General features: G+C 40.6%; 1 protein-coding gene across 3 annotated transcripts in view; it reads right to left on the reverse strand.

The window, feature by feature from the left end:
- Positions 1 to 25,008, reverse strand: part of DNAAF9 (dynein axonemal assembly factor 9) — a 127,892-nt gene extending 102,884 nt beyond the window's left edge. For all 3 annotated transcript variants that reach the window (XM_042980827.1, XM_042980828.1, XM_042980826.1), the window contains exons 1-4: positions 24,856 to 25,008; positions 7,815 to 7,894; positions 4,248 to 4,367; positions 480 to 604 (exon numbers count right to left, since the gene is read on the reverse strand). In XM_042980827.1, the coding sequence (XP_042836761.1) occupies positions 480 to 604; positions 4,248 to 4,367; positions 7,815 to 7,894; positions 24,856 to 24,938 (408 nt within the window). In that variant the 5' untranslated portion in view covers positions 24,939 to 25,008. The remainder of the gene's footprint in view (positions 1 to 479; positions 605 to 4,247; positions 4,368 to 7,814; positions 7,895 to 24,855) is intronic.
- Between the last annotated feature and the right edge of the window lie 324 nt (positions 25,009 to 25,332).

The raw sequence follows: 25,332 nt of genomic DNA on the forward strand, positions 1-25,332 counted from the left end.
GAAAGAAGAGTTTTTAACCCACATCAGGTCACAATTTCTATGAAATCCTAAATCTCAAGTCCCAATTTGATTTCCAGCCAAACACTTGAAAAGAACCCCAAAACAAACAAATACCAAGAAATCCAAACACAGAAATGTCACAAAGCTTATCAAACTCTCCTGAGGCAGTCCGTGGCACTAGTCCTCTGAGAGAATGGGCTCAGGCTGGTGATGAACAAGTAGGACAGGAAGCTAGGGTCACAAGCCTACGACTAGGTCCCAATCTGAAGAGTCCTTTTTGTCTCTGTCAGGCATACAATTTATCTATAAGGTAGCCTCATAATGAATTATGAGAAGTTCCACTAAAACAAGTAACTTTTTTTGTGTAACCACATCCTGCAAAGTGATTTTTTTAAGGGGCCTCCTGGTCCAGATCTACACTTTTTTTGAAGAATATCCTTAGAGTGTCTCTAAGTGCCTGTTCTATCTTTTCTCCTTACCTCATTTTCGGTCATGCAATGGAAATGCAGATTTCTCCAATGTGCCACATAGGGTAAGAGATAGCGATAGTTTACAGGATTACAGTACAGATGGACACTATCTGATTTTACCAATATAATTACATCTGTAAGGAAAACAAATTTAAAACACAAGATTGTCAAAGGCATTTCTTTTGCACATTTTCTGTCCACCTAATTAATAAAACCATTAAAAAACTATTTCAGAGAAAAGGTAACAAAACTCTAAACTAAAAATTCTTTAAGTAGACAACGTGCCTCAAAGTGACTGTGGAACACTCACGTGTGGACAGCAAGGATTTTCTAGTTCCCACGCGATGCTCCAATCATTGTGGCCCTCTGGTTATGACAATGCAGGCACAGAATAAGTCAAAAGAACAGCCTTCAAAGTGTTCTGCTTTTGCAAAGTTCAACACAGTCACATGTATGGTATCAGACTTAGCTGGGTGTTTTGCTGCAGAGATAAACACCAAATGGATGTGCCACAGCCTAACACCACTGAGGCAGGAAATATCACCGACTATGGCCAGTGATGGTTTTCCTGCAGACCTCAGTGTCTAAAGCCCTTGGCTGTTGACTCAAGGCAATCATGGGCCTGAGGATGTCACTGTTCAGCTCTGGGAAGCGTTACTATGTACTGGGGTGAACTTTGTACACAGGAAAAGCTGGGAGGAAGGAAGTAGAGGCAAGTGGACAAAGCTGCTATAAATAGATCAGCAGCTCACAGACTTAAGGGGTAATCACGGATGTTGCTGGGTCAAATAAATAAAACAATTCCAAGAGTACGAATAAATTTAGGTAAATTAACAGAAGAGCCATGGAATGCGGCAGGAATATTAAAGCAGTTTGAAGACTGAGAAAGCAGTCATACTTCCAAAAGAAAAGCAGAGCTCACTGCATGGCTCCTCAGAGCCATCTCAGGCATCTCTCTAACAAGGTGACGCGAGGGAAGTTGCTGCAGGAGGCGGCTGGAAGTGAGAGAAGCGTGGGGGCAGAGAACACCTGAAGCAGCAGGTTTAGGACAATGCCAACACAGTAACACAGTGTGACAGCCAATATTCTACAAAAACCTAAGCCCGATGAATACTGACTGCAGCTGATGACACCAATGGGTGGCCTCTTGAAATAAAGCTCCAGGATGCTGGCCTTTGATTTTTCAAAAATCACTCTGTGCTCCACACCTGACCAGACCCGGGTATCCTAGGGAATGCAGTATGGTGCAGCATATTCACTGCTGACTCTTAGTTAAGCACCAAAGCCAAAAGGTGGCAAGAGATGGGAAAAGGGTACCCTCTCACCCTGTTGGTCCTCTTCACACAGGCCCTCTAATAAGAGCCTTGCCCTGAATTACTTGTAGAACGTGTGCTGAAGAGAGACTGACATCACCTGGAGAGCCTGAGGGTTTCCTAAGACTGTGCACTACACTAATGTGTAACACTCCACAAGGAATTAGGATCCAATAAAAGAAATAATGCAACAGCTACTAAGCCTAATTAAGCATTTTCAGAATCTCATAGGACTCTGATGTCATTAAAAATTTTTGTTTTTGTTTTTTAATAAATCCTTCATGTTGGCCTCTTTTCCTCTCACAGAGATCAAAATGTAGATGCACAGGGGTACCTGACTGGCTCAGTCAACAGAGCATGGAACGCTTGATCTCAGAGTCATGAGTTCAAGCCCCATGATGGGTATGGAGCCTACTTAATTAAAAAAAAAAGAAAAAGAAAGAAAGTAGGGGCACCTGGGTGGCTCAGTCGGTTGAGTGTCCGACTCTTGATTTTAGCTCAGATCATGATCTGGTTGGTGGGTTTGAGCCCCACTGCACTGACAGTGGAGAGCCTGCTTGGGATTCTCTCTCTCTCCCTCTCTCTCTATCCCACCCCCGTTTGTGTGCTCTCTCTCTCAAAATAAATAAATAAACTTTTAAAAAATTAAACTTCAAAAAAAAATGTAGATGCTTAAATGCAGTGATCTCAGTTTGCCAATTACTAGGATTTAAAACATTAAGTTATTAATTCACTTTTAATTCATTAATGATTTATTTTTCTTCAAAGAATTCTTTCAAATAAAATGCTCATTTCATAAATACCCATTGTGCCAGGTGACAGGATAAAGACAATGATAAACAAAAAAGCACACCTTTGAGGATTTAAACTTTCCTTAAGTTCAGTACCATACTGTCCTTAGCAACGTTGGCTTCAGTGAAATGTATGGCTGGTATGAGCACCTGTCTTTTTATAACTCTAAATGAGCTGCCAAGATGAATTTTTTCTAAACCAGTAGATGCTGTCCAGCATGAAGAAACATTTTCAAAAATCAAAATCTGAAACTAAATTTGAATTAAAAGAAATTATTTTTTTAATTTTATTTATTTATTTTGAGAGAGAGAGGAGGAGCAGGGGAGGGGCAGAGAGAGAATCCAAAGCCCACTCTACACTGTCACCACAGAGCCCCACATGGGGCTGGAACTCACAAACCATGAGATCATGACCTGGGCCAAAATCAAGAACTGAACGCTTAACCGACTGAGCCACCTAGGTGCCCCAAATTGAAAGAAATTTAATGGAAGTGAAGCCTGCTCTGTCTGCACTTCCTAACAAAAACGAAATCTTTAATCAATCTATAAGGATACACACTATTAAGGATTTTACCACAGAAGAATTTTCACAAACCGTAGACCAGGGTTCTGTAACCTTGGTACTATTGACAGTTCAGACCAGATCATTCTTTGTTGTGGAAGGCTATCCTGTGCATTGTAGATGTTCAGCAGTCACTGAACATCAGTTCATCAACAATAGCTGGGACAACTGAAAATGTCTTCAGATATTGCCAAATGTCCCTTGGGGAATAAAACTGCTTCCACTTTATAATTTTTTTTGAAAGTTTAATTTGAGAGCAAGAGAGAGAGAGAGCATGCAGACAGGAGGGTCAGAGGGAGGGTGAGAGAGAGGATCCTAAGCAGGGTCCGCACTGTCAGCACAGAGCCAATGGGGGGCTCAAACTCATGAACCACAAAATCATAATCTGAGTCAAAACCAAGAGTCCAGACACTTAACTGACTGAGCCACCCAGGTGCCCCAAAACTGCCCCCACTTTAAAACCACTGCACTACATCCACTGCAAGATTACTTTAATATCAGATGTTTGCTTTCATGCACTCCCCAGCTGCTTCACAAGAGCTGCCTGTCTCTTGTCCAGTTTGATTTGTCTATTCCTGTGTCTCCTGATCCATCTGGCAAACAAGTCATGATGCTAAGTATGTGCTATCAGAGACAGCTCCTGGGCATCAGCCCACAACAGCATCAACACAGGGAGAGTGTCTCAGAGCTAAAGAAAGGGGAATGTAAGCAGAAAGCCTCCATTGTAGTCATGGGCATCGTCATGAATTAAAGTCACACAGAAAACAATTCCCAAAGACGGAGCAGGACAAAGAGCCTTTGTTCCTAAGCTGAAGATCCACATGAAGTCTTCCTTGTAGGAGTAGCCTGCAGGCTCATCCTTTACCCACAAGTGAATGTGCTTTCACAGGACAACAGCACATAATCTGAACCTCCCAGCACACAGAGGCAGTGGGAAATTCAGAGGAAAACTAGTGCTTTGCCAAGAAAATATAAAACCAAACTGATACGTATTTTTCCCCCTAAAACTAATTTACCCATTAAACATATTCTGAAAACTACTGGTCACTAGTCTTCTATCAACCAGCAGGTGACCAATAGGAGCACACTATTTACTACTATATATACTCACCATCTAGAACTTCTTCAGAAAACCCTGTTTTCTCAAAATCACTTGCATTCTGATTGTACAAACCAAACAGAAGATAATTTGCCAGCTCTCTGCAGCCTTCATTGTACCTGCTATCGATTCCTGCAAGGCAAAGAAGGCTCTGATCAGTGGTACTGTACTATGGGAAGCAAATAAGTCCCAGTAATTTGCCCCTGCTCAGCAAAACCCTGATGGTTAGGTTAAAGGCAGAAGCTCATACCAGTTTTGTGCCAGGAACCAAACTAAACAACCCTATGAAAGAAGCATCAAGTACTCTTACTTGGATTTCAAGATCTATATAGTTGAGACAATTAAACCATATACATTATTGAAGCTATTAATTTCCAAAAGGCAATTTTTGAGTATAGAATGAAGCAGAAAATATGGTCTAGGTCCTTTGGTGCCTGTTTAAATACTGTGGAATACTGTTCAGCTGGAATAGGGGGATAGAAAATATTCACTTTTCAAAGAGAGCTTTAACAAAACATGGGGTATCAAATAAAGACAGATTAAGGTGGTTTGAAAAGAATTAAGAGAAGTGAAAAAGAGGACAAGTGAATGGAACCACAGACACCTATCATTTCACAAATATTTATCAGGCTCAAGGTCTACACTGTGCTAGATGCTGGAATGTGTGGTGAACATGACTGCAAACGGCCCTCAAGATGCTTACAGTCTAGTGGGGCTGGATCAGAGACAAAAGGAAATTAAACAACACTGCCTTCACTACTGCCTGGTTCCTGAGTATCTATGAAAGCCCAGAGCTATGGCTCTGGGCAAGAGGAATGTCTCACAGGCAAGGCAGTAGCTGTCTAGTTGAGACTGAGGAAGGAGTTAGAGCAGAGAGACCTCCAAGAATAGAAACATGGCTGGAGCCTGGAAAAGAAGACTGTCAATGGTCATCCGGACAAGGGACAAGTGAAAGGTAGAAAGTAACGGTCACTTAGACCAGAGGGGCCCAGGACTGCTTGTGGCAGAGGACTTCTAATGTAAGAGAACTCCCATCTCAGTTGAGATTATAAGAGAACAGCCCTCCCTGTTTATCTCATTCAACACTTCAGCCAAGGGAGGGGTGAAAAAGAATCAAAGTCAGAATGGACTGCTATCTACGGCCTAACATTTAAAGGGCTATAGAGTTAAAAACAAACAGTGGACTGGGCAGACCTAGCTTCAATGTTTATTTATTTTTGAGAGACAGAGAGAGACAGAGCACGAGGAGGGGAGGGGCAGAGAGAAGGAGTCACAGAATCCGAAGCAGGCTCCAGGCTCTGAGCTGTCAGCACAGAGCCCAATGCGGGACTTGAACTCACAAACCGTGAGATCATGACCTGAGCCGAAGCCGGCACTTAACCGACGGAGCCACCCAGGCGCCCCTGGGCAGACCTAGCTTCAGCATGTCTACCTCTAAGGATTCCAGCCGCATAAACTGTTAACATGAAAAAGACTATGTAAAATTAAAGGCAAATGAAACTATATATAGGCACTGTGCTTAAGCTGATAATGTTGTTTCTCATGGGGTATTATAGGTTAACAATTCTGATGTTGCTGAATATGTATACTAGAATTAAGTAAACTGATGGTGGATGATGGGCGCCAAGTTTCTCACTGATGAAGTAGGAGTTTACAGGTAAACGAAAGGGGGAAGCTAGAAAAATCTATGTAGTAATTGGTTAGGCTGGAGACATTAATATGAATTCATGTTTAGCTTAATTTGGGTACATAACATTTGCATTTAATGTACACATATGTATCTTGTTACTCTGTCAGCTGCCAGGGCTTAGCAGCAGTGACATCTAGTAATGAGAGTGTATCCAAAGCCCAGATCTTGGTTTCTAATACCATTCTCCAATAAAAGGAACCTCAGTGCTCCCTGGAGAAATGGCTGATTCTAGGACTGGAGGAGGAAATACACAAAATAAGTCTAGAGTACCTTATAGTGCCAGAAAGCACATAAGTGCTAAACAAACAAAACTTTGATGGGATGGTATGTCAAAGGGAGAGACACAGAAGCCAAATGAAATAAGAGCATAAAAACAGTAACAAACAGGTGGTTTTATTCATAGGTAAATTCATGGCAAAGACAGCCCCTACCCTTTTGAGGGCTGCAGCTAGAGAGGGGATCCAATGAATGTTGTTTAAACATTTGAAACCTCTGACAGGAATTCCAGGTCCACCACAAGTGTGTCTTTTTTTAAATTTTTTTTTTTAACGTTTATTTATTTATTTATTTATTTTTAAAAAATTTTTTTTTAACGTTTATTCATTTTTGAGACAGAGAGAGACAGAGCATGAATGGGGGAGGGTCAGAGAGAGAGGGAGACACAGAATCCGAAACAGGCTCCAGGCTCTGAGTGGTCAGCACAGAGCCTGACGCGGGGCTCGAACCCACGGACCGCGAGATCGTGACCTGAGCCGAAGTCGGCCGCTTAACCGAATGAGCCACCCAGGCGCCCCAACGTTTATTTATTTTTGAGACAGAGACAGACAGAGCATGAACGGGGGAGGGGCAGAGAGAGAGGGAGACACAGAATCTGAAACAGGCTCCAGGCTCTGAGCTGCCAGCACAGAGCCCGACGCGGGGCTCGAACTCACGGACCGTGAGATCATGACCTGAGCCGAAGTCGGACACTTAACCGACCAAGCCACCCAGGCGCCCCCACAAGTGTGTCTTTATAGAGACTTGCCAACCTCTGGGCTTAGTAGTGGAGCCAGGATTCAAACCCCAAATCTACCTGGCTCCAGAGTGCATGTTTTTAACTACTCTGCACACTACCTCTCATAAGGCTAAAGGCAAGTGCTGTTAAGTGAAAATACAAAATTATGCACAGAATATATGAGGAGAGACAAACAACAAACTAGTGGCAGTTTGCTTCTAGGAAAGAAACTGCAGTGGTAGATGGACAAACCACCAGACCTAACAATTCCAATCCCATGACTCAATGAATATAAGTGAAAATGAGACAAAGAAGATCAATCTGATATAGAAAAATCTCCAAAATATATTGTCAAGTGAAAATTTAAAAATTAGGTTAATTACAGTATAAACAAAATGTTTCCATTTGTGTTAAAAAAACAGATACAATTGACAATGTTATCTCTGGGGAGTGAAACTGGGTATCTGGTTGGTTGGGAAGCTCAGTTCATTTTCATTTGAGGATTGTCTTAATTTTTAAATTATACAACGCATTTTCATAATAAAAAAAAACTTAAAGAACAAATAAGTGTCCAATTCTGCTACTCTATGGTCCTGGGCAAGTCTGTTCCATCTCCTTGAGTCTCAGTATCCCCCTCTATAAAAAAGGGGACTACACTGCTCCCTTTTAAGGTTGCTGTGAGGGGAAATGAGATAACATGCACAAAGTGCCTGCCTCATGGTTGTGGGTCCTTATCCCACTGATATCTCACCTGACCTCATTAAAACAGCAACAGATTTCAAGGGAACAAGAGCTGGAAGAAGGACAGTAACCCAAGCTTATCTCACAATGACACTATTATTAATATCTTCCTTGAACAGAAGCCCAGTTGCCCCAGCTTGTTAAAAGCACTGACCTAGGATGCAGAGGATCCCATCGGGTTGAGACTTGCTGCTCTGGGTCAAGATGCTCTGAACCTGGCGGAGTCGGCTGCAGCTGCAACAAGAACAGAAACAAGCTCCTGAGTGCCAGCGCATGAAGGCATGAGGAAAAGGAAAGGGATGGAAACTGGCCCTTGCCTGGTTTTGGTATCAGAACTGTGACATGACCTGGGAAGTACTCCCTTCTCTTCTGTTTTCTGGAAGACATTATGCAGAATGTGTCTGAAGCCTAAATCTGAACTGTTGATTACAAACTGGAGAGTCCATGGCTCTGTGGCTCACCAGAGGATGGAGCCAACGCTGGACTGGGACTCAGCAGCTGACCAAGGGCCCTCCAATGACTTCTCATTTTTGAGGATTATCAAAGAAGAGTTACCACACTGATCTGCCCTAACTGTGGTCCTCATCGGTTTGCCAAAAACAAAAATGAAAAACAGTTAAAACCAAAAAATTGGTTTAAGGACCTAAATGAAGCTCTGATTCACCATCACAACTACCCCCAAAGAGAATGTTAGCAAAGGGTACTTGTTCCCGTTTCTGTGCAAGTCTATTCCCGTGGACTTAGGGATACCCCCTCCTCCCAAAGTATAAGGAGAGGCACTCCCAGACATTAATATCACCTCTAAGGACTCCATGCTCTCCATACCAACCTCTCCTCCTTCCTAGTAGTCCCAGAAAAAGGTGCTCAAGACTGATTCTGTTCAAGACTGATCACGTGATCAAGGATCAAACTGATCCTTCCACTAGGTCTCTCCCTGTCACCCCCAGGTTCAGGATGTGCCTCTACTATTCATTCCCTAACACTCCCATTAAATTTTTCCCTACAGTCAGCATATTCCCAGCCTTACCACATTATTAACTAAGATCCTCCACAAACCAACACTAAGCGTTCCATCTAGGACAATTAAATTTCATTCCCACTCGTTGCTGAATCTGCTCCACTGCATGTCCTATACTCACCCAAGCAACCGTATTCAGCCAAACAACACTACTTCTCTTCCCTGAATGCTTTCCCCCGCCCTCTGGATTCTTTCTGATGTTTACACTCCTCAACTCATCCATTCCATGACTTAGCGGTCATTATCACTGTCTTCTATCAAGATGTTCACATATACCACCTAACATCAAAACCAGAGACAGTACTGCCAAAAAAGAGAGCTACAGACCAATATCATCATGAATATAGCTGTAAAAACCTTTAATAAATGATTAGTAATTAGAATTCAACAACATATAAAAAGAATTATACACCATGACCAAGAGGGGTTTATCCTAGGGATACAAGGCTGGTTCATTATTGATAAATCAGTCAATCATATTAACAGGCTAAAGAAGAAAAAAAATCACACAATGATGCAGAAAAATCATTTTCTGCACTAGTTTACAATAAAAGCCCGAATGAACTCTATTTCTGTATTGAAGCAACAAAGATGTGGAAACCAAAATTAAAAATACAATGTGACCAAAATATAAATTTAACAAAACATGTATAGGATTTACATGTTAAAAACTACAAAACAGTAATAAAGGAAACCAAAGAGGATCTAAGTAAATGGAGAGACACTGTGTTCATGGATTGGAAGACTCAAGATAGTATAAATGTCAATTCTCTCTAAATTAATGTATAGGTTTAACACAATTCCTTCAAAATCCTAGCAAGCTTTTCTGTAGATACAGACAAGATCAATCCAAAACTTACACAGAGAGGCAAAGGAACTAGAATAGCTAAAAAAATTTTGAAGAAGAAAAAATAGGGAGAGGAATCACTCTGATATTAAGAGTTACTACATAGCTAAAGTAATCAAGACTGAGTGGTACTGACTAAGAAAGAGACAGGATCAATGGAACAGAACAGAGTTGCCAGAAATTGCCCTACACAACAGAGCCAGTTAACTTTATTTGATAAAGGTTCAAAAGCAATTCAATGGAAGAAGGATAGTCTTTTCAATAAATGGTGTTAAAGCAAATGGATATCCACAGACAAAAACACGAACCTCAACCTAAATTTTGTACCTTACACAAAAATTAACTCAAGATAAATCACAGATTTAAAATTTTAAATGTGAAATTATAAAATATTTAGAAGGTAACAGAAGAAAATATTCAGAACTTAAAATCTGATGAAATTCTTAGACTTGATACCAAAAGTATAATGCATGAAAGAAAAAAAAATCAATAAATTTGACTTCATCAAAATTGTAAACTTTTGCTTTGTGAAAGACCCTGTTGAGAGAATAAGACAAAGTACAGATTGGCAAAATATATTTGCATATCGCATATCTGACAAAGTAGAATACATAAAGAACACTCCAACAGTAAAAAAATTAAAATCCAATTAGAAAATGGGCAAAAGGTATGAAGAAACATTTCCTCAAAGAGGATATAGAGATGGCAGATAAACACCTGAAAACATGTTCTACATCATTATCTATTAGGGAAATGCAAATTAAAACCACAATGAGATATTACTATGTATCTACTAGAAAAGCTAAAATAACAAACAGTGATAATAGGAAAATGCTGGGAAGGATTCAGAGAAACTGGATCATCCATACATTTCTGAAGGAAATTAAAGAAGATACCAATAATGGAAACACATCCATGTTCATGCACTGGAAGACTTCTTATTGTTATACTGTCAATACTACAGAAAGTGATCTACAGATTCAGCATAAGCCCTATCAAAACCCTAATGATGCTTTTTGTAGAAATGGAAAAATCTATCCTAAAATTCAAGGGACCCAGAATAGTCAAAAGCATATTGAAATGGACAAAGCTGAAAGACACAATTCCCAATTACAAAAGTAACTACAAAGCTATGGTAATCAAAACAGTGTGGTACTGGCATCAAGATAGACATATTGACAATGGAATAGAACAGAGAACTCAGAAATAAACTCCTTTTGTGACTGGCTTATTTCACTCACTATAATATCCTCATGGTCAAATGATTTTTCACAAGGGTACTAAGACCATGCACTGAGAAAGGACAATTTTTTCAATAAATGGCTTTGGAGACACTGTATATCCACATGCAAAAGAATGAATCTGGACCATTACATCATAAATAAAATTTAACTCAAAACAGAAAAAAAGACCTAAATGTTAACCTGAAACTATAAAACTTTTAGAAGAAAACATATGGGAAAAACCTCATGAAACCAGATTTGGCAACAATTTATTGCTATGACACCAAAAGTACATACAACAAAATAAAAAATATGTAAATTAGATTTTATCAAAATTAAAAACTATGTTCATCAAAGGATACAATCAACAGAGTGAAAAGGCAGCCAGCAGAATGGGAGGAGATATTTGCAAATCACGTATCTGATAAAAGGTTAATATCCAGAATATATAATTCCGAAGGAAATTAAAGAAGACACCAATAACGGAAATACATCCATGCTCATACACTGGAAGACTTCATATTATTAAGCTATATATATAATTCCGGATATTAGCCTCTTACATATAAAGCACTCCTACAAATTCAACCATACACATGCAAAAAAAAAAACAACAAAAACACTCAAAATGGGCAAAAGACTTGAATATACATTTCTCCAAAGAAGATACACAAATGGCCAATAAGCACATGAAAAGAAGCTCAACATCACTAATCATAAAGGAAATGCAGATCAAAACCACAAAGAGATACTATTCCCACACAAATTAGGATAGTTACTATTAAAAAGAAAACAACAAGCAAGGATGGTGGGGAAACTGGAACCTTTGGGCATTGTTGGTGGGAACCTAAAACAGTGTAGCCACCATGGAAAATGATATGACAATTCCTCAAAAATTAAAAATTGAGGGGCAGGGGGAGGGAAGAATGAAAAATAGAATTACCCTGTAATCCAGCAATTTCACTTCTGGGAATATATAGAAAAAAAAATGAAAACAAGGATTTGAAGAAATATTTGTATACCCATGTTCAGAGCTGCATTATTTACTACAGTCGAAAGGTAGAAGCAAATATCTATCAACAGATGAATAAACAAACTCTGCTATATACATACAGTGGAATATTATTCAATCTTGAAGGAAATTCTGAGACTTGCTAAAAACATGGATGAACCTTGAGGACATTATAATAATGAAAAATAAGCCATTCATAAAAAGACAAATATCACATGATTCCATTTATGAGATATACTTACTATATTCAAATTTATAGAGACATAAAGTAGAGTGGTAGTGTTGAGCTGGGGGAAAGAGGTGGGGTTACTGTTTAACAGAGCTTTATAAGATGAAAACAATTCTGTGGGTGAATAGTGGGATTATAGCACAACAATATGAATTACTTAATGTTGCTAAATTGTACATTTAAAGATGGTTAAGATGGTAAATTTTGTTATAGTTATTTTACCACAATTAAAAAAATTGGGGGTGCCTGGGTGGCTCAGTCAGTTAAGTGACTGACTTCAGCTCAGGTCATGATCTCACAGCTCTCAAGTTCAAGCCCCACGTTGGGCTCTGTGCTGACAGCTCAGAGCCTAGAGCCTGCTTCGGGTTCTGTGTCTCTGTCTGTGTCTCTCTCTCTCTCTCTCTTTCTCTCTCTCTGCCCCTCCCCCACTCACTGTCTGTCTCTCTCTCTCAAAAATAGAAACATTAAAAAAATTTTTCTTAATTTAAGTTAAAAAAAAGTCAATGTCATGTAAAACAAAAAGAACAGAGAGGGAGAATGCTTCTAATGTGAGAGATTAAATAATAATAATCTAATGTAAAAACCTTAATTTCATTAAAAACAAAAACAAAAACAGAGAAAGAGCCATGAGACATCTGAGAAAATTTGATGGTAGTAAGAAATTACTATTAATTTTCTTAGGTGAGATGTTATTGTGGTTATACCTAGAATGTCCCCCCCCCCCTTTTTTTTAAAGCAGATACATGAGGAAGTACTTAGAAGTGTCATGATGTCTATAACTCACTTGAAAAGGGTTTAACAGAAAACAAGAATGAGGAAAAGAAAAGAAAAATAAAGATAACATACATGGCAAAATGTTAAAAATTATTGACTCAAAGTGGTGGGTATATCAAGTATTCACTGTACTACTACTCTTTTACCTTTACTGTATTATTTGAACATTTTCTTAATAAAAATCTGGGGATGGAGGTAAGAGGGTCACACGGAGTAACTTTAGGGTTTTTAGAAGTAGCACAACAGAAACTGCAAGATAATCAAGATTAAAGTTAAGAAAGCTTCTTTCCTTGGGAAATTATCTGCCTCTCCCCCACCTTTTCATATTTAATACAAGACCAATCTTGCAATCATTCTCTACACCAATTTCATCAAGTTGGTCCTTTGGCCCATTTCCTAACCCAAATGAACAGCAGTCGACTGACTGCCAAGGGTACCAAGAGCTCTTTGATTTTCAAACTAACAACGAGCCAGTGACAAAAAGCATGAATAGGTCATGTGACCAGGAAACAAACAGCTCCCCAACTACTGCTGTGGAAAGCCAAGACAATACTGAGAACAGGAGCAAAAAGCATTTCTTTTCCACAACTAGCTTGGCCAAATAAAGTGGAAGTATATAAAATGTAGAAAGACCTTCCTTTTCCCAGAGTAAGACATTTTCCTAATTAGTATCTCTTTTCTTGTCAAATGAGTAAAACTAAATTGTTCTTTCCTCTATACATTTTCCTGCTTCCCAAATTTAATTTTTAACCAGAACATAGCCTATTATTTGTCACTAAACCATTAAACTTGTCACTTATTGAAATACTTACCTATTAAAAAAAACCCCAGTTAAGTATAGAGAAAACCACAATCACCCGTATCCCCAGCACCCAGAGTTAGTCTCTATTATTAACATTTTGGCATACTTGCTTTTATCTGCCTTAGTACCACATGTAAAATACGTATTATCCTTTTTTTGATGAAAAAAAAATGGAATATTACAAAAGTAACTAAAATTGTCATTGTTCCTCACCCCCAGAATTCACCACTGACCTTGCTATATATCCACCAGTCTTTTTTTTAATAGAAACTTTCAAACATATACCAAGTCCAGCAAGAGCACTGCCCTCTAGCTTTTAGGTCTACCCGAGCACAGCTGGCACATCCTGGGTAGATGGCCTGTGGTCACCACTACTTTACAAAGTTCCTCTTTTAGAATACTTGTAGTCTCAGCAGATGCTGAGGTTTATGTCAAATGTGTTATGTCAAAGGTTATGTCAAAAACATAATGAGGTTTATGTCAAATATGCCACTTGTATGCTATACTTTATTTCTAACTTTCCTTGGATTCAGACTCAAAATCTAGACACGATAGTTGACAAAGTGAAGAAGCCAAGACCCAAACAGAAGCAGTTTACCCAAAATCACAAGGCTGAGTAAAGATTAGCAACCCCAGAACGTGAGCCACCATCAGATACCCTAAGTCTGAACTTTTCCTTTCTGCTACCCCTCAGTGATTTCCTGACAATAAAGTTTGCCACAAAACAGTAATTCTGAATTCTAAAGTCATCTATTTTTCCCATCTTCAGTTTATATGTAACCGTTAATTCACTGGTCACTGCTTTTACAAGTTACCATATACATGGCCAGGTATACTTCCCTGTTTATATTTCATTATCCTGGGTCCCTGGAAGTGAAGGAAAAAAAACCTGAAAATTTTGTTTTTGCCCATTTTTTCTCCATAAGTTATGTTAACTTTTTTATTTTCAAAATTAAACAATTAATGAATATACTGTCCTTATATTCTGTGTGCTTTGTGTTTGGATTGTTTTACAAAGTGAATCCTCACACCAATCTGATTCACCTTATAATAGAAAACTGCTGTGAACAATTTGGTGTGAATCTCTCAGTAACATAGTTTGGGTGAGGCTTTTTTCGGAGGTGGACTGTTTTTACATGAAATCATAATCATGAGATATGTAACTGCTCTGCAACATGCTTTTTTCACTTAACATTATACATTAAGATCTTTCCAAGTTAGTACATAGAACTCAACTGCATTTTTAAAAGTGCTGTACTGTATTCTTTTTTTTAGCCACTATGAACATTCAGGACATTTGTTATTTTTGCAATAGCAACAATGCTTCAAAGAATAACTATATCCATCTTTGGCCTAAGTACAAAAGTTTCTGCAAGGTAGAGACCTAAAAAGTAGCACTGGCAAGTTGAGGTATCCGCATTTAAAATTTTGATAGATTGTTTTCTAAAAAGAGTCACCTACATATACCAGAATACCTGGTCCCCACAACTTTCTAAACCATGTGTTATCACTTTTCAATTAATGTCAATGGTTAGAGTTATTATCATAATTTACATTTTTCCCTAATCACTAGAGAGACTGTCAAATGTTTTACTGATCATCTATATTTCTTTTTCTATGAATGCCTACTTTTTTTTTTTTTAGGTTTATTTTTGAGACAGAGTGTGCACGTGTGGGGGAGGGGCAGAAAGCGAAAGAAGATCCAAAGCAGGCTCTGTGCTGACAGTAGAGAGCTCAATGTGGGCTCGAACTCAAGAACCTTGAGATCATGACCAGAGCCTAAATCAGATGCTCAATCAACCAGCTGAGCCACCCAGTCACCCCTGTGAATGCCCATTCTTGTTCATTACCCATTTTCTGTTTAGTCATGGGGGTCTGAATAATTCATATATTCCATCATATTTTAAAAATTGTGTTTTGGTCATATGTTGCAAGTATTTTCTCTAAACTTCTAGACTTTGTTTATGGTATCTTTCACACAGGAGCTGTCAAGTTTTACAGAACTAAATCTGCCTAACTCTACTTTTAGGCTTAGGAGTTTTATGTCTTCCTTTTGTGTCTTCCCCACTCACTATTATTTAAAAAAATAATAAAATGCCAATTTTTCCATTTTATTTGTGTGTGTATTTTAAACATTTATTTCTTTATTCCTATGAAATTTGCTTTTTTACTTTTGTGAAGCAGGAATATAACTGTATTTTTCCTCCAAAATATAAATGATTGTCCCAAGACTACATATTATTCCTTTTAATCCTCTGATCTAGAATGACACTTTTAGTGTATGATAAATTATTATATAAAACTGGATCCATATTTTCAATCTTTATTTGATCTATTTACCTATTCTCACAGAAATAGTACATTTAAAACAATAATCAGAGTTTTATGTTATTACTTGAACTTTGTTAATAGATTATTTTTATCTGATCTGATTATTTTTATCTGATATTTTTATCTGATAGTGCACGTCCTTCTATCATTGTTTCAAAGAGTCTATGGCTTTCATTGAACATTTTCTCTTTACGATGAATTATAAAATCAGCTTGTCAAGTTCCAGAAAAATTCCCACTGAGAATTTATACTGTGATCATACAATCTGGTCAGCACTGAGCTCCCCACTCAGGAACATGATATATCTCTCCATTCATTCCTCTCCTGTTTTACGTACTTCTGTCAAGTTTTATATTTTTATTTATATAAGTTTTACACATTCCTTATTAGGTTGACTCCTAGATATTTTACAGCTTTTGTTCCCATTTTGAATGTGATCTTGAGTCCATTACCTTTTTCAAACAATTTGATAAACTCTTATTAGTTCTAATAGTTTTACCTATTACCATAGTTTTCCAAATAGTAAATCATAGATAGCAATTTTATCTTTTCAATACTTACAGCTTTTATTCCAACTCATTAATTCTTCACATTTTTTTTTAATGTTTTATTTATTTTTGAGAGAGAGAGAGCGAGAGTGCGCACACGGGAGGGACAGAGAGAGGGAGACCCAGAATCTGAAGACAGGCTCCAGACTCTGGGCTAGCTGTCAGCACAGCCAGACGCGGGCCTGAACCCATGAACCCATGAACCCATGAACCAGGAAATCATGACCTGAGCCGAAGTCAGATGCTTAACCGACTGAGCCACCCAGGTGCCCCAAAAGAAGCTACTGTAGGACTTCTAGGGTTTAAGAAACTTGGCTCTGAGTTAAAGTGGCAATTATTTACTCCCCTTGCAAAACTAGAGACTTGAGGGGGCACCTGGCTGGCTCAGTAGTGCAGCACATGACTCCTGATCTAGGAGTCTTGAGTTTGAGCCCCACGTTGGGTGTAGAGATTACTAAAAAAATAAACTTATGGGTGCCTGGGTGGCTCAGTCGGTTAAGCGTCCGACTTCGGCTCAGGTCATGATCTCACGATTTGTGGGTTCAAGCCCCACGTCAGGCTCTGTGCTGACAGCTCAGAGCGTGGAGGCTGCTTTGGATTCTGTCTCCCTCTCTCTCTGCCCTTCCCCCCCCCCCCAATAAATAAACATTATAAATAAATAAACTTAAAAAAAAAACCACAGAATAAAACAACAACAAAAAACCAGAGACTTGGAAGAAAGGCAAGAAGACAGGATGTGTAGCAACGCAAGAAACGTCATTTCCTACTGGTATCTTTGCTGGAGCAATAACTTACAATGGAAAAAGCAAAGCCAACATTACCACTGTCATGGTCAAAACATGATTAACCACTGACTATAAGTGATATAAACTCAAAGTGATTTACACACTGATAAACTGAGATACACACATAAGATATGAACGAGAAATGCACTGGCATCATCAACTATTTAAATGACCTTCATTTTCTCCCAGCACTTTGGTGCAGCTCACCAAAGCTGTTAGTAATCCTAAGTAATGTAACTTTCATTCCAGGATGCTACCTCACTGAGGGAGAGACAATCACCTCATCCATATCCATTCTCCCCTTCTTTTTCACTCACAGTACCCCAATTTTATTTGGGGCAAGCAATGGCGCAGTTCCTCTGCTTCTAGGGCTGACCAATGAGACATGCAGAAGCTATCATGTGGAAGCTTCTGGGGAAACTCTCTGAAGAGAAAGAATCAACTTAACTAGGAGAGCTGTCCTTTCTCTTTCCCCTTGCCTGACAGACATGATAGCTGGAGTTCTTCCAGCGATTTTGTGACCATGAAGCCATGGAATCCAGTTGCTAAGAATACCAAAATACACAGAAGAGGCCTGGTTCCCTCCCTGATGACTTTATACCAGGACTAGCCTACACTCCTCAGACAAACATCTTTTTTAAGAAAAAATAACCCCCCAAGTTAAGTCATTGTTGTTAAGCATCTTTTACCAGCTAGCAAACATAGTTCCTGATAGGCCACATTACCTAAAATGGTTAAAACTGGTGCCCATTTGCAATTCATGTCTACACATATTTCATAAACTAGGGTGAACAAAATACTCCACAAACTAAATTCAAGGACTTCATAAAATGCTACCTACCACACATGGAAAATGTTATCTGGAAGTCTGTTCTCATGATACTCTAGTGGAACAACATCTTATTTTCCATTTTCTTCCTCTTCTCTGGCTTTCTCTGAGCATTTCCTCACACAATCTGCTCTTTGTAAAGTCAGTTTCACAAGTCTTCATTCAGAAAGCATCCACAATTATTTTCCCTCACTTCTTTGACTATTAAATGCATGCCAAATCTAAATGCAATGTGGGATCTTTGGATCTTGGAGTAGAAAAAAGACATTAGTGGGAAAACTGGGGAAACTCAAATAAATAGTCTGGAATACTAAAAGCCAAGTAAACAAAATTTACTTAGTAAACTAAATCACTATACCAGGATTTTGATAAATGAAGATGGTTATACATAAGATGTTAACATCAGAGTAAGCTGGATAAGGGCTATATAGGAACACTCTACCATATCTGCAACTCATCTATAAATCTAAAATCATTTCAAAATAAGAAGTTGAAAATAAAAAACATACCAAGTGAGCTGACTTTTCCTCAAACCGGGGCTCAAAATCACAGATAAAACTTTTTTTAGTATTTATTTAAAAAAAAATTTTTTTTTAATGTTTATTTTTGAGAAAGAGAAAAAGAGTGTGAGTAGGGGAGGGGCAGAGAGAGAGGGAGACACAGAATCTGAAGCAGGCTCCAGGCTCTGAGCTGTCAGCACAGAGCCCAATGCAGGGCTCGAACTCACAAACTATGAGATCATGACCTAAGCCAAAGTTGGACACTTAACCAACTGAGCCACCCAATATTTATTTCCGGGGTGGGGAGGAACAAAGAGACAGAGAGAGAGAGAGAGAGAGAGAATGAGCAGGGGAGGGGCAGAGCGAGAGACAGAATCCCAAGCAGGCTCCACATTCCCAGCACAGAGCCCAACTCAGGCCTAGATCCCATAAACCGTGAAAACATGACCTGAGCCAAAATCAAGAGTCGGATGCTTAACCGACTGAGACACCCACATATAAAATTTTTAAACACCCCAGTTGCAGACTCTGCTTTTTCTGTTCTTTTTCTTTAAACTTTCAGGGCAAAAACAACAATAATTTAAGCTGTGTAACTCTGGAGGGCATCTGCATCTCATTCACTCCCTTCTCTAAAAATTAGAACATCATAGAAAAGCCCAAGAGTTAGGAAACATTATCAAGATACTGTGCACTATTAATGCCACAGTATTCACTAAATAAGAGTCCTCAGTACACAGTCATCCTAGACACAAGTAAAAAGACAGATACTCAGACCTCTACCTCTGGGCCAGAAATAAGACAACCATCTTTGCTTCTATAGACACCACACCAAGCCTCCCTGGCCAGCATCTAAATATAGGAGGTAAAGCTTTGCATTTTCAGATATACAAAGTCATAGCCTTGCTTTGCATTCTGAGTTTCCTTAAGGCAGGATTATGTGTACAATAGTAATTATTACTTCTGTAGATCTGTAAACTACAAGAGTACCATGTGTATTGGCCACTGGCCAATATATATCACCTGAAGAAGTAACTTGTTTTTGTGAGACTTTACTAAAGTGCACTGTATACAGCATCACTATGGTGAACCACTTCTCACCATCTAGCTCACATATGATTCTTCATTCTCTGAACACTCCTGAAATTTAACATAGCCCACAGCTTCAACTGTAATTACTCTCTATTCATTCAATAAATAATTCATGCAAGCAATATCTCATAATAGCTTACAACAGCAATTCATATTTAGTGAATGCTGTCTATGTGCCAGACACTGATCTAAGTACCAGGGTAAGCAATGTGGGAAATGGTAATAAAAAATGGTCCCAGCCCTTTGGTAATTTCCAGAGGTAACAAAGAAAGCCCTTCCTATGAGTCCCTTATAGAGGATCCCCAGCACAGGAACCCCTTAATCAGACTGCTTTGCTAGAGCACATCTTCCAGTGTTTTGTTTGTTTGTTTGTTTGTTTTAAGAGAGAGACAGTGCACCTACGTGTGCATGAAGGGTGGAGAGGGGCAGAATGAGGGGGAGAGAATCCCCAGTAGGCTCCACGCTCAGCGCAGAACTCAACGTGGGGCTCAGTCCCATGACTGTGGGATGATGACCTGAGCTGAAATAGACTTGGATGCTCAACTGACTGAGCCACCCAGGTGCCCCCTGCCAGCGGCTTCTTAATAAAGGGTGCATGGAAGGTCAAACTTTGAGAATTTGCATGTGTGAAATGTCTTCATCCTTCATCTGCCTGAGAGTATGCCTGGATACAGAATTCTAGGTAGGAATCCATTTTCCTTCAGAAGGCACTGCTTCTCCATTAGCTTCTAGTTTCCAATTTTGCTACAATACTATGATTCCTGACCCTATCTATGTGATTTGTCTTTATAGTGCTCAAAAATTTCATGATGTTCTACCTTGGCATGGATATTTTTAAATTAGTTGTGCTGGACTACTGGTGAGTCCTTTTAATCTGGAAACTCACGTCTTCTGGTTTTGAGAAAATTAATTACTTAAACTTTTTGCTTTATTTTATTTCGGCTGATTTCTCCATGTCATCCAACAATAACTACCCATTATCCCTTCTTCCACTATCCCTTCTTGTTATAAATACCTACAAACCTCTGGGTCATTCAGTTCTCTACATTCCCTAAAGATTTTTAGCTTCTCGATCACCAACCCACCAGCATTTGGGTCCATACACTCACCAAAGATGAACTGTCCATGTACCTATCTAGTCTGAGACCAATGTATCCATTTATGTCCTAGACCCTATTCCCTCTCACCTGCTCAAGGACTTCACCCCTGCAATTTTCCCTTCTCTCTCTTTAATCACCAATTTGCCTCTCTGTACTCCGTCATTAGTAATCAACTTCAAACATTTTCAGATGGATTATAATGTCTGCCCACCTAAAACCAAAAAGAACTCTAACACTTCCACTCTTCCAACCACAGCCCTATTACTCTGCTCTCTCTTATAGCCACACCCTATTATTTTGTTGTCTGTCATAGCCATACCCATAGGGCTCTGCTCTTCAATCCTTGAAACAACATCATTATGGCTATCTATACTCACTGTCTTCAATTCTTGTCCCATTTTTTCTTAAACCCACTGCACCAAACCTGTTCTTGTCAAGGTCACAGATGACCTCCATGTTAACAAATCTAATGGTCTATTCTTAGTCTCACCAGCTCATCAACAATATCCATCATTTGACTTTCCATGATTGTCCTGTATTTTTTTCCTATCTCAAAAGTAGGAAGCCACTGTCCATTATGGTTTCCAAACTGGAAACCATTTCTACACTGTCTTTCCTATATGGAATATCCCAGGGCTTGGATGCTGGTCTTCTTCTCTATCTACATTTACTCCCTGGATCTCTACCCAGTCTCATAGATAAAATAAAAATGTGGGAGTCATCAGCATGGTAGTCCCAGTCCCAGTCTTTCTCCTCAACTCCAGATCTAATATCTCCATCTGGATATCTATTAGGCAACTCAAAATGAATAAAGCCAAAACTGAACTCTATTTTCTCTACAAACCTGCTCTAATTCCAGTGTTTCCAGTATAGGTAATGGCAACCTCATCCTTCCAACAGTTGAGCTCAAAACCGACTATGCCTTCCAACATTAGTGTTCCTTCAGCCCTTTTTCTTCTCAACGCTGTTTATTATGATTTTTGCTATTTCTCTTTCCACTTATAAAGGAGCTCTTTGAGGGCAGGGCCTGCCTTGTCTGAATCCACAACACCTAGCACAGGTGATATGTGTATAAAGACCAGTAAAATTTAAACCAATAAACAAGTCCTGAGCAGGATCAGGTCCCTCTGCAGAAAAAGATTTTTGAAAGAGGGAAGCATATTTCAGCTATTTCCACTGGTTCCTTAGTACAAGTCAAGATAGTTACTTGGTAACAACTCCAAAATCTCAGTGGTTTTAAACAATGAAGGTTTACTACTTGCTCTACATGTCAAACATAGGTTACCTGGAGGTTTGCTCTGGGGTACCAGACTAATGGACAAGCCACCAGCTGAAGCACTAACAGTCACCATAAGAGAGGGAGAGATATTGGCAAATTACACACCAGAAGCTTTTACCATTTCTGAGCACACTTCACTCATCAAAGACAACTCATAAGGCCATACCCAACTTCAAGGGGGCAAGCAAGTATAATTGCAGCACATGCCCAGGAGGTGGAAGCCAAAAATAGTTGATGGGCAACAATGATGACTACCATATCCTGATAAAGAAGCTTCTAGTTCTAAGTATCATTTTAACTCCTGATCTCTATTCTCCATCTGTGAAAATGAACTCCATTGCTAGAAGAGAACCACACACTTGCAAAGTACTATCTATGGGTCTTTAGGAATGTGACTTCACCAGTTAGGCCTGCCTCTCTCATCAGTCAGGAGTCAGAGTGCAGCAAAGCAGCCAAATATGGGTGACAGGAAAGTGTTAAGCCCACACCTGCCATTCAATGCCCAAAGTCAGGTAAAGGCTTAAATGAGTAAGAAAAGCATGTTCAGTTCTGTGGAGGTAGGATAAAGGAGAGGAACCTTGACTAAATTTCTTTTACCAAAGGTATATAGAACAGCCAGGCCTTGCGGTTCCTTGCACTATCCTTTGTCTGAGGACTAACAAGTTTCACTCAAACCACTTAAGATTCAGAGTTTATGATTAACAACATTAATCTAACATACAAATACTAATTAAAAAAAAAATGCTGTGCACTGTCATGCTCCTAGAAACAAGAAAGGCAGCAGTTAGAGATGGATTTCACTGAGAAGCTTTTTTTTTTTTTTTTTTTAACGTTTATTTATTTTTGAGACAGAGAGAGACAGAGCATGAACAGGGGAGGGTCAGAGAGAGGGAGGGAGACACAGAATCCGAAACAGGCTCCAGGCTCTGAGCTGGCAGCCCAGAGCCTGACGCGGGGCTCGAACTCACGGACCGTGAGATCATGACCTGAGCCAAAGTCGGTCGATCAAACCGACTGAGCCACCCAGGCGCCCCTCACTGAGAAGCTTTTTTCTCCTAAAAGTTTCAAAGACTCAAGATTCCTAAGCTGAAGATGATCTAGGATCAACCCCACTTCTACACAGAGCTTAGATTTAATGGATGGCTGCTTTAAATTCTAAAGTGTTCTGTGCAGGAGTGTCTACCTAGTTTAGCAGGTAGAGCATGCAACTCTTGATCTCAGGGTCACGAGTTCAAGCCCACTGTTCGGAATGGAGCCTACTTAAAAAAAAAAAAGTATCCTCCACAGTTTCTATTCTGTACAGAGTTCAAATATTTTCTAACAGTGAAAGTGGCTGCCAGAAATGTTAGGACAGATTGGAGATGGTTACCATAAGCAGCTAAACACTTGGAACACAAGGAATTCCACTGAAGGGCAGAGCAGGAGTTCCAACAATGTCACCTGCCAAATTTGAAGCAAATTAGGACTCCCAAATGCAAATGGGTATCTAGCCCTACCTCCTCCATTCTTTATTCACTCAACAAATGTGCATTAGTTGCTGGCGTGGGGGAAGGAATGCCAGGAAGTAAGAGAGATACAGGATTCTAAGATTTAGTTCTTGCTCTCCGTGAATTTGTTGTTGTTAAAACAAAACAAAAACAAAACAGATTGGCGAGCAAAAAGTTAAAAATACAATGCTTTAAGTACCGTAACAAGAATACAAGAAAAGCCATTTTAACATATAAGTTAACAGCTTCCTTTCAAGGGAACATATTTTCTTTGCTAAACTGCTAAAATACAGAAAAAGGAAAACAAAAAATCGCTCTTCTGATTTAATGACAGTTTAGCAGTCCCAAAGCCCATTTCGCTCTCTCTCCTTTCTTCCCTCTCAACGATCTCGGCCGCAAATGCTCCTTCATTCCAATCTCCATACTCTGCGGGCGGCCCCATAACAGCTCCATCGCAAACAATGCCCAGGCTATCAAGGTCAGCCCCAAAGACACTGGGAGCAGAAATCGGAAATGGGTCTTCCTTTAACGAAAGGGGGCGGGGACCCTCCCCAATATCCCCATACCGAAGCACCCAGAGGCTCGGTCTCTAACCTCAGGGGCTTGGGGTCTGCCAATTCCTCAGGGGTTGGGGTCCGCTAATTTCGGGAGTTCTGGCCTCTTTTTCCTATTTGTCCGGTTAGTTTTCTCTCCTGCGAGCCTAATGACCTCCACCTTCCCCCAACCTGAGCTCCCTATTGTGGAATGAGGGAGCGTCGCGATGCAGGCTGGGGCATGGGGAGGTGGGGGAATGCGCAATAAGGAAGATGCTGTCAGCGTGTGTATATGCAGGGGGCGGGAGGGGGGCAGTCTTTAGGGACGCGGCTGTCAAGGGAAAGGCTCTAGAGAAGACCTACTGTAGGAGAGATTTATACGGAAGCCGTTTCTGGGGGAACCGAATTGGGGGTTATATCCAGGGGAATACTGTGGGGGGGGGGGTCTCCACAGACAACCTTTTCTGGGGGAAATATTCCAAGGGGAAGGCAACTGAGTTACGCATACAGAACCCACTGCGGAGGTTCTCCACAGGGAAATCTTTTCTGGGAGAAACCTACGGAGGCGGAGATGTCATAGTAGGGGGTCTCTATAGAGGAGACGCTGTGGAGTTGTCTACAGGGGAGCCATTGTGGGAGCCGCTACACACGGCGCCGTTCCTGGGGAAACGTTTCTCTGGCAGCCGTTTAGGGAAAACCATCTGCAAGGAAGCCATGTCGGACCACGCCCTACGGCGGGAGGCGTCGCCAGACCCCAACAGTCCGCAACCCCCAGCCCGGCCTCCCCTCTGCGGCATCGGCCCGCGTACCTGACGGAGGGCGACCCGCGGCCGGGGCCGCCGGGGAACCGCCCGCGGAGCAGCCCCAGCCGGTGCGGGGGATACACGTCCATGGCGGCGGAGGAGGACGCTGCGGCTGCGAGGGTCGCTCAGGCCCGTGGGGCAGCTCCAGGCCCGCGGCTGCCGGGCGGGGCGGCTGGGCGTGTCGGGTGGGCGGGGGGCGCGGCGCGCGGGGGGCACGTCGAGGCGGGGGCGGGGCCGAAGGCGCGCACAGAGCGTGGATGGGGGCGTCGGCACCCGCTGGGATGAGGGTGGGCGCACCGCGGCAGGGCCGCGCCCTTCTTAAGCTGCGAGGCGGCCCGGCGGGACGTTGGGAATGCCGGTCCTTACGGTGAGGGCTTCCACGCCAGGGCTCTGCCCTGTCCTCAGATCCCGCATCATGGAGTGGGACTCTGCTGCGCCCCCAGCCACGCACACGGACGCGCCCGGGGGCGGGGCCTTACCGCG

Source organism: Panthera tigris, chromosome A3 (assembly GCF_018350195.1).
Source record: "Panthera tigris isolate Pti1 chromosome A3, P.tigris_Pti1_mat1.1, whole genome shotgun sequence".
Taxonomy (NCBI): domain Eukaryota; kingdom Metazoa; phylum Chordata; class Mammalia; order Carnivora; family Felidae; genus Panthera; species Panthera tigris.